At 45.8% G+C, this 10,863-nt stretch overlaps 1 protein-coding gene across 1 annotated transcript; it reads right to left on the bottom strand.

The window, feature by feature from the left end:
- Window positions 1-2,807: 2,807 nt before the first annotated feature.
- Window positions 2,808-3,392, bottom strand: LOC119441370 (tigger transposable element-derived protein 6). The gene has a single exon (XM_037705986.1). The coding sequence runs from the start codon at window positions 3,390-3,392 to the stop codon at window positions 2,808-2,810; it is 585 nt and encodes a 194-aa protein (XP_037561914.1).
- Between the last annotated feature and the right edge of the window lie 7,471 nt (window positions 3,393-10,863).

The raw sequence follows: 10,863 nt of genomic DNA on the forward strand, positions 1-10,863 counted from the left end.
CCAGCTGTCGCTCTTATGACTGTATCCCATTGATTTTGAAGAGGTTGTTGTCGAACCAGGGCCGATCTGAAACTGTAGAACTCGAGCCGAAGTTACACTCAAGAAAGTCTCTCTTGCGTATGCACCGTTAAACCCTTGCGCGCCTTTGTTGCAGCCAGCGTGCTCGGCTATGTGCCAAAGGTAAATAGACCGATCCCACCGGCCAGTTTCACGATGCCACTGTTGCCGTGGTGCATGCTGGTACTTGTCATCCGGCTGCTCCAGCCGCCCGGAATGCCTGTGCGTCCTGTGTCCGAACGATTTTTGGCAATTGGTGCGTGAGGAGCCATCGTGCGATGGGAGGATTCACCTGCTGCGTTCCTGGATGCTATAACAAGAGCACAAGGGACAAACGCTTCGGATTCTATGTGTTTCCTAAAGAGCAAAAGCTTGGAGAGACGTGGATCCAATGGATTAATAGGTGGTACTGGTATAACACACAGTGCAAGAAGAAGCACGGGGACGAATAGCGGCCGCATTTCGATGGCGGCGAAATGCAAAAACGCCCGTGTACTTAGATTTAGGTGCATGTTAAAGAACCCCAGGTGGTCCAAATTTTGCCGGATTCCCCCACTTCGGCATGCTTCATAATGAGATTGTGGTTTTGGCACGTAAAATCCCATAATTTAATGTTAATAACCTTTTTTTTTCATATGTGAGCCTCTTTTATGTTTGGAATATATATATTTACTGCTGTTATATATTGTCGCGGTTCAACGCGATCAAGAGACAACGGTAGAGCAAGACTGCTGCGGAACAGCCTGTTGAAAAGAACCACCACAACAACAGACGTCTTCTTCGTCTTCGAATTCCCCCTGTCCCACTACACGGAGCACTTTAAAGCACATATCGTCATAGTAGTCGAAATGTCTACATAGAGCACGCGTCAATATATATATATATATATATATATATATATATATATATATATATATATATATATATATATACAAATTTTTTGTAATCAAAACCAACTTCCCTCTGTAATGCCCTTGGGCCCTGAGGGTATCATAAATAAATAAATAAATAAATAAATAGTTTTATAAGACTGAAACACATGGCTTTCTTTTTTTATTTTCGCCTGCGAGCCTGAAGTTCCCGGGAGCTCACTGTGCCACCCGCACATGAGCAAGAGGTCTCTGCCATCGCTAGCAGAGACAGCTATGATACTGTCTTAAACGGCTTAATCAGCCAGTACGAATCACCAATGAAAGTATATCACGGCTGCTCATAATGGAGAGCAGCGCGTATTCACATGCAGAAAAGATGGGATGCTCGCCTCATGCCACGCAGTTTGAGTTTTCGAAGCAGCAAGCGTACCATTCACTTGAATGCAAATAAAAAAACTAGCATAGCTTGACCTGGAGGTGCAATGCTAATGACACAGGAGAGCTGATGGGCACCTAGCTAGTCCTGGCTTTTGGGCTAGGCTAAGCGCTACCAAGTCATCCCCAGCATTTTCCGGAATTTATTGATCAATTAGCTATTGATAGGCTGTCGCAAGGTATTGGCCTCGTATTTGGGCTAGGCTAAGCACCACGAAGTCATCCCCGGCATTTTCTGGAATTTATTGATTATTGATAGATTATCGATTAGCTATTGATTGGCTATCGCAAGGTATTGGCTACGTATTTGGGCTAGGCTAAGCGCTACCAAGTCATCACCAGTATTTCCCGGAATTTATTGGTTATTGATCGATTAGCTATTGATTGGCTATCGATGACTGTCTAAGCTTACGTAGTCCCAACCATGCTTAGCTAGACTAATCCAGGCTCAGCTTCGCTTGTTCACATGGGTATGTGCCACTGCGCTTATAGACCCTTTCTGCACACCGCCACGATCGGCCCACATTTTTTGTCCGCAACGGACGGACTAACGGCCGGCTTAAACAGCTCCGCTGTTAAAAATGCCGCCTAGCTTACCTAAAAACTTCTACATATCGCTGTTACTGAAGTCTGCAAGTCGTGCGGGGAAACCCATGTAGGTAAGCATCATTAGGCACGAAAGTTTCGGCGCGGCATTTCACACCTGTCTCCAACAGGTATACAAATCCTATTATGTCCCTCGCTAAGCAAACATAACCTTGCTGTCACCGAGATGCACGTGTGCAAAAATAGTAAGGCAAAACGACCACGTACGTCAGCATGTACTATATACTAAGCTTATACAAATACGATACTCAACGCGCAATCAGTGCGTAACAACCGAAATGAAAGAGCAGCTGGTACTTTTCAACGTTCGCCTCGCATGCTGCAATGAACAGCCGATGTAATTTCTTAAAATACATGACGAATTTTTCTCGGTGGTGGAGTCGCAGAGATGTGAAGCTCGTGCGCAGTACTCCACGAGCGTGGACTACGGGGGTGTGGTTGACCAGTCGACTACAACCAAGATGGTGGCAGTGCTACTTCCGGAAAACCGGCGCATGCGCAGATCGGTCGGTGGGATCGGTCTATTGATAACTAAGTACAGTAGCTCGTTAAACCTTACCTGACGGGGACGCGAAGAAAGTACGTGCTAAACGGCACTACAGCTTACCCGAAAGTAAGAAATATGCACTTACCTGCCTGTGGAATGAAACGCGTTTCGCAAGAAAACCAAAAAAAACTTCTTTATTTTGCCGAAACAGGCCGCAAAAAATCCGTCAGTTTCGTTTGTCACTTCGGCGGCCTCGCAGCGACAACTGCATTTTCGAAGCCGTCCAAGTGGAAGGCCAATTTGTCCATTAACCCTCTCTTTTCGGCGAACAGCCGCATGACATCCAGTGCTCACACTGCTTCTCCAAAGGACGGACACGGCACATCTTCCAGCTCGGCATTGTCGTCGTCCTCACCGTCGCTTGCGCTGCATAATTTGGTACTAAGCGAGTTTACAATGTCACTGTCGGACAAATCTTCATAAGTTTCGGTGTCATTATCGACGTCGCAAAACGCTAAAAACGGCACTGTGTCGCCGCCACCTTGTCGCTCCAAAACTTCTGCAAGCAGCGCCTCGCAGTCGCTGTCGTCAGCCACTTCTTCATCCGCATCCACTTTGCTTGAGTTAATTTCTTGGGCGGGCATAACGAACTGTCCACGTGCGAAACAGTTCTTCACAGTTGCGGCTTTTACTTGCTGCCAGGTATGCGCCAGCAAATGGATCGCACCCAGCATGTCGATGTTGTAAGTCTTGTCACTTTCAATTGTAAGAAGCATCCTGCGCAGCATGTTTTGCCGGTACAAGTGTTTGACAGACCAAATGCTTCCTTGGTCCAAGGGCTGTGAGAGTGCGGTTGTGTTTGCTACCAGGAACACCAGCTTCACGGCAGAAAGGTTCTCCAGTACCACGTGAGCCGGTGCGTTATCAATCACCATAACAATATTTCTTCCGCTCGCGGTAAAGCGACGACCCAGTAGGTGCACATACCGTATTTACACGATTGTAAGTCGACTTGAATGTAGGTCGACCCCCCCCCCCCCCCAAAATTGCATGTTTCAAACAAAAAAAAGGGGGGGGGGGAACCATGCGAGTGCATTTCACACAAGGGAAATTTATTGATGGGGTTGCTAAGACTACTCATCGTCACTAGAGTCGACCTCACTGGTACTGCTGCCGTCATAGCTGCTGCGATCCCACAGCACGTCGTGATCAAGTGTGAGTCCACACTTCGCAAACGACCGCACCACGACATCGCGTGGTACAGCAGCCCACGCAGAGAGGACGCACCCGCACACAGTAGCCAGGGAGACCAAATTTCCTTGCGCTGAAGCCGCCACGGACGCACCACACATTCACCGACTCCAAACTTGCGTCCCGCTGCACAGTTGTTAGTTTCCTCGGCATGGAGGATTACAACACGTTTGAACGCTGCTGTGAACGAGCGCCGAAAGTTCTTGGCACTCATGACAGGCGGGACGATTTAGCACAACAGCAGAAGTGACAGATGCGTGCGGCCGTCGAAAACAATCGTATCTCAAAGAAAAGCTCTCCCGCCAACTACTAATACCCCCCAAACGACGGCTCTTCCGCCAACTACCAATACCCCTCAAACGGCGGCTCTTCCGCCAACTACCAATACCCCCCAAACGGTGGCTTTTCCATGGCTCTTCCATGATCGACACTCCCACTAAAGCCGTGCGCTCGTGGTGCGCGCTATAAAAATGTATGCAATACGGTAAATTAATACGCTACGCTTCTATCGTAACCATGGAAGCGTAGGTGAAAAGTTCTAACCACGCCGTAGCGCCCCTGATTTCTCGTTTCTCTTGCCGTTACTAGCGGTACACGCTTCGGTTTCTATTCTAAGTCGACCACCCAACATTGGATTGGCAAATTTGAAAAAATGGGTCGACCTACAATCGTGTAAATACGGTACTCCTCAAATAGCTTCAAGAGCATCCAGGCTTTGGTGTTGTTGCGATAGAACACGCCTGACAGAAGTCGACCACCCTTGAAGCATCTCGGCTTCGCAGCCTTGCCAATAAAGAGGAATGGCAGCTTTTCCGTCGCTGCCATGTTGGCTGCAAATGCAACCGATATTCTATCCTTCGCTTGTTTTCCGCCTGTGCACGATTTCCCTTTAAAAGTTAGTTCGGTTTGGCAACATCTTAAAAAATGTGGTTGATCCCTCTTATATAGGAATCGGTATAGAACACGAAAGTGAAACGTGTCTTCACAGAAGTAGTGTAATGTTTATTGCACATTGATATATAATGTCTATTGGCGTTTTGTGGCTAAAGCGCCCTTAGGCGTTGATGCACCCACGCTGACGCCTGGTGGCACGTCTCCTCCATCACGACTACCAACGTCGATGACCATGAGCAACCGTCGTGCATATGGAAGCTGCACTACGCTGCACACGCTAGCACAACGCGAAAGACGAAGCACGTAACTGAATCGTCACCGAGTCAAATCAGCGCGTACAGCGCGTCGTAATTGCAGCCTCCGCGATCAACTTCAGAAACATTTTCAGAGCTAATTGCGAAGGCCACGCTCCGCTGTGCTGAGTACGGTGAACGCCACCTAGGTGGCGTTGGTAGTGCTTCTTGATGCCAGCGTCCCTTCGAATGCTGGCATCGAGGCGTCGTAGTGCTGAGACCACCGAAGCGTTCACTGTCGGTGCGCGTTAGTGTCATAATGCAGTACTTCTCTTTTCTGCTCGTAGGCGGCGGCACCGCCCTGAGCAAGAGCGCGGGTACACGGAGGAGTGTTAGATATATAAGGCGCGTCTGTGTAGCTCTCTGCAAATGCGTTTGTGGCGCAATGGGTTAAACGCTCGGCGATCTATCGTCGCGGACCGAGAGGTCGTGGGTTCGATTTCCAAATTTTGCATGTTTGTGGAACTTTTTCTTCTGGTTTCTTTCTTTGTATTATGTTCTATGACGTATTTCCGTGACGGAAATACGTCAGTGAAGTCTTGGTGGACCCCGGCATAAAACACTTTCGTGTTAAAAAACGTGCCGATTCGTCCATGTTGAATATGTGTTCTGGGGAACACTCTCACAAGTTATGTTGCAGCTTACCGCTGGCCCAGGCCCCTGCACTGCTTTTGTCTGCCACTGCACCTTCGCCGGAAACAACCTTTGGGGTTAAGTTGTATTGCGTCTTAAATTTAGCGAGCCAGCCATTGCTGCAAAAAAAAAAAAAAAAACTGTCATGGCCCACCTGTGTGGCGAAGCACAGCACAGCGCCTTTTCGGTAAGAAGGGGTCCGGTCACAGGCAAGTTTTTGCCCTTGCATTTTTCAGCCAACGCACCAAAGCCTCCTCGACGTCTGGGTAAAGGCTGTTTCACATGGTGCGATTTTGCACTGCAATTTTCGCAGCTGCGATTTTCGCAGATGCGAAATTCGCAACGGCCATTTCACATGGTGCGATGTCAACAATGCGATTATGCAACGCCCAGGGTTGCTTGCTGCCAGATTTTGTCGCACACGCCGCATAAATTCGTTTAATGTAATGAAAAAGACGTGCGCGTTATAATATAATTGACCTCTCTTTATTAGGACCAAAGAATACGTGCGTTTTGTAATTTAAAAGCGCTTCAAAGTTTAGTTTGTTTTGGAGTGCGCAACAGCGGTTTGTGAAGTTCAATACGAGGAGAAATGGCGGACGTAAACAGCTGTTCGCAGGTGGTCGTTCAGCGTTGTGTGCTGTCTCGTGTGTTTTTTATGCCTGTGTCGTTCTTCCTGCGGTTAAACAAATTACAAGAGGACCTATCAACAAGCCCCTATAGCTGTTGTCATCGCATATGCAGTATTCGGAATTCGGCTGCAGCGAAGTCGTCATGTCAACGCAGACACCCTCGCGCTACCCGTGCTTGACGTCAGCTTCTGAAAAAACAATGTGTGTGTATTGCTTGTGATTGCGCATAAGCGGTTCCTGCTCCTAGCAACATTCTTGCGCCAAACTTAGCAGCAAGCACCAACCCAAAAGCTCACGTCTGTCCCTGAAGGAAGCCGCAAATGATCTGTGTGTAATTACTGAACGTGCAATGGAATTTGTGTTGTGAACGTTAATCTTAGCGCCAGGCTGGTTCGTCTGTCTCGGTGCGTGTGCTGTAATTATTCATACAAGTGCTCTCTGAATATTTCGAAAGGCGTAAAAGCCGACACCACATTTTTTTAAGGAGCTGCAGTCACTTGTGTACGTATTATCGTATCATTCTGACAGACATGGGCGTCGTCTATTTTCTCGTCCTGTTTCTTGTGCTGTTAGTGTGCTGTGAATCTGTATGAAGAAGCTTAATTTAATATGCTGCAGTACGTAGCGCAGCTGCGTAGCCCCATGACTAACATTAAAATACCTTGTTATGAGTACGTTTGTTTGTTTAATAACAAAATCGAACGGTAAAATTTTGTGTTCATAGTGACAAGTGTAAAGTAAAAAGCTATCGAAATTGTCCTCTGATATCATACGTGTGCTTCTACCTGCTTGAGCACATTATCTTAAAAGTGAGGCTGAAAACCCCAGATAACCAAAAACATATGCAACTGGAGCAGGCACTATAGTTCCTTTCCTGGAAATGAAAGCCAGCATCCCAGTCTGTTAAGGTAGTCATGTACTTAAACTATATTAGACCAATGTTAGAGCATGCTAACTGGAGCCATTTAAAACTAGATTATTTGACCAAAATAAGAAAGTGCAAGGAAAGCGTCAAGGTACAATCTCATCTGGTATTCCCGAAGCGATTGTATTAGCAAAACATTCTGCCTTCCTGAATTGCCTGCGTTAACCCAATGCTGAAAACAGGGGAAGCTGATTCCCTTTCTTGCTGTTGAAAAGCTGCTAGAATTTCAATTACAGACTACTTATGTTCTGAGGGGAAGTGAGGGGCACCGACAATATCTCTAAGCTTTTGTATGAGCTTTCACCTTGAACGAGAATGGAATAAAAATATTTACCTTTGCAAGCCTCAGAATCCAAACGTTCTCAAAATTTTGAGGAGCCACATTAAATTTTTGAGATATAGACAATAAAAGGTGTGCCTAAGTACAAGTACACACTGAACACACTTGAGTGGTTGAGCGGCCAGCTGCGAACGCAAAAGCGTCCATAGCTGCTACCTCGAGGTAACTGCTAGGTCGCACGTGTGTTTCTCCTATAGCCCATGTACCTGGCAAGGGGAATGGTTATACGTAGTCCTGTCCTTTTTTTTTCAATAGGTGGTGGCTAGCTGATTTCATCTGTTTATGTATTTATCGTTTGTGTGCATCTTATGTGCATGTGTTTGTATCATGTTCTGAATGTTATACGTGCAGTGATGCAAGCATCTTTTTTTAATATATTGCACCACAGTCATTTATTCAACTTTGTGTTGAAATGTACAAAATGTGGTCACCCAGTAATGGCCAAGACAACCAGCAGGATTGGCAAAAATATGATGCAGATCCAATGCACTTGCTTGAATCGACATGAGGCGAAGCTTTCATGCAACGATCAGTTGAACTCTAGAAAACTAACTGCAGTGTGTACAGTTGTCCTTATTTCACCCGATGCAACACGTACTCATAGGCAATGTTTGCTTATTCATTGCTCAGGTCACATAATGTAATGTATACACATAGCACGGTGAACTCACTCAAACATTGGCTCACCAGGACTTCGAAATAACCATGAGTCTGAGTTCGTTTGAGCCTGACTGAGTAGAATTTTGGTGAATACGAGTAAGAGCAAGCTCGGTTGAGTAAACTTTTAGTGAATATTGTCATGTGGTAGTCAGAGCAAGCTCATCTGAGTATAATTTTAGTGTATATGAGTCAAAGCAAGCTCGGCAAGTTGATTTTTGGTGAATTTGACTCAGTGCAAGCGCACCTGAGTAGAATTTTGATGAATATAAGTCACAGCAAGCTTATCTGAGTATAATTGTGGTGAATATGAGTCAAAGCAAGCTGGGCAAGTAGATTTTTGGTGAGTATGACTCAGTGCAAGCTCGCCTGAGTAGAATTTTGATGAATATAAGTCAGAGCAAGCTTGGCTAAGTAGATATTTGGTGAATATGACTCGGTGCAAGCTCGCCTGAGTAGAATCTTTGTGAATATTAGTCAGATCAAGCTCGGCCGAGTATAGTTTTGGTGAATATGATTCTGAGCAAGCTCGACTGAGTAATGATGGGATATGGTTATTAGAGTTTATGCAGTAATACATGTAAGTGCAGACTCATTACCAACATTGTCTCCATCTTGATGGGCAACACCTATGCCTCGTGATGAGTCTGCACACTTTATATGAGCTGTGGACATGCAAGACCCACCCACACTTGAAAAGATGCTATCATTCACACCAAGGAATGCAACCGGCTAACTTCATTGCACAATTTTGATCTGCTTTTGTTTAATGAGTTATCTACTGCTTATAAAAACAAGGTGTTTGCGTGCTTTTTGCATTATTGCATGTGTTTTACAGGAAGTAGAGACAGAGAAGCAAGAAAAGGCAAGGACATTTATGGCAAAGTAGTTTCTTAGAGTACTGCGATATGTTACAACCACCATAAACAAAAGTAATTTGATGCACTGAAGTCAGCGAAACATGCAATTTCCTTATAATGTGAGGGTTAATACAGATGCAGTAAGGATACAAAGTCTGCAACACACTGAAGGTTTGTTTTTTTTTCAGGAGAAAAATACATCAGAAAAATGAGGAAAAAAAACTGTTTAAACATTGCTTCGAAAACAAATTTGCAATACTGTTTATTCCCAGTCAAAGCGTTAAATATGCTATTGTAGAACATTCATTACGATGTATAGTTTGCACCTTCGCTTTGCGAGCTTGATAAGCAGTCGCATCTCGCAGCGGAAGTAACAGAACCTTGAGATGAGATAATTCATCAATTGGAGAAAATGCGCACGAAAGCCCAAACCAACTGGCTGCAACTAAATGGTCGCGCGCATAGCGTGACCTATTGTCCGTAGCATTTATCCGTAGTTGCATATTCTTTACATTGTTCCGTCCGTAAAAGCATACCGCGATAAAAGTGTGGCGTTTTCGTATATAACGAGTTGTCTCCAGAACCAGAAAATTGGGACGACATCCGAAGGCCATGCCTTCCCGTGAGGGACACCTCGTAGTATTTACCAACTCGCAGCGCGTGTGAATAACGGAAAATCACGCAAAAGTACGTACTATCAGCACCCGAAGCCAACCTAAAAAACAGCGTTTTTAGTAACGTAGCGTGTCAACAAACGCATAGAAATCACAGAACCGAATGTGACTTACGAGTTTTTATCTGCACTGTTCGCGTGTCGGTGCTGATGTTACGTACCAATTGCGCAATCCAAGGCTCCACTCAATTAGTTGCACTGTTCGAGGCTTGTTGAGCCAATATTTACAGACAAAAAGAATCTATAAACGTTGCGTTGAGCGACCGCCGCAATTTTTCAAAACAGACCGCGAAATAGCTTTCGGCGCAATTTCGACGGAAAATCGCAGCGACTGCTGTGACGTTGCGACCAACCGTTTGATGGCAGCCGAAAATCGCAGAATGGGCTCTGCGACTGCGATTTTCGTCGCATGCGACGGAAATCGCACCATGTAAAACGGCCTTATCTCCGAAGCGGGCATGTAAAACGCAAGATTGTTTTAATTAGAAAACCGCTGAACCGATGCTGCGGTTTGTGCAGCATTTTGCGGTTTGTGCTGTTTGTGGCTCTCCGCGACGGGATTCCAACATGTTGGAATTTCCGTCGCTGAGTCGCAGCATCGGCGCGATGTGGGCGGAGCAACGTGACGTAACAGCAAGTGCCATCAAAATAGGCGCTTTCCTGTTTTACCGCGTGTTGGAAGCTCAGCGGAGCAATGTCGCGCACCAGTTTCAATGATGTTTTAACAGAGCGGACCCACCAGCGCCTGTGGCTCAGGAGATTCATCAACAATTTTTTTCTCCAGCTCGCACAATTCATTTAAAAGGAGAAGCTGCAGGCTATCCAGGTCGGGAGCTGACGCCGCCTTCAACATACGGCACGTACTCTCCCGATCGTCGCCGTCGTAAATGTCTTCATTGCTACAAATTGTGCCAGGCACTTGCACACTTAATAGTAGCTTCTTCTTTTGGAGAGGCAAATACTCCTACAGGAGAAGAGTTGTGGCTTCCATCGTACCGCAACAACACAACTAGAGTGTACAAAACAAAACCACCCCACGACGCTGCACGCTTATGCGGTTTTGCAGCATTTTCACTAGCCGCAACTGCGGACTAAGCGATCGCACTCTCAACGCGTTTAAAGGCTGAAAAATTGTGCACTATTCTATTTTCAAAAGAAAAATATGAAATTGTAATATTTGACTAGTTTCCATGTTGTTTTTATTTAACGATCCAGGCATGGATACCTTGTGAGCAGGGAGCAACCTTG

This window comes from Dermacentor silvarum, chromosome 1 (assembly GCF_013339745.2).
Source record: "Dermacentor silvarum isolate Dsil-2018 chromosome 1, BIME_Dsil_1.4, whole genome shotgun sequence".
In the NCBI taxonomy this organism is placed as follows: Eukaryota; Metazoa; Arthropoda; class Arachnida; order Ixodida; family Ixodidae; genus Dermacentor; species Dermacentor silvarum.

What these genes read in the sequence shown, in the direction of transcription:
- LOC119441370 (XM_037705986.1), bottom strand. Translation starts at nt 3,392, where the DNA reads ATGGTGATTGATAACGCACCGGCTCACGTGGTACTGGAGAACCTTTCT.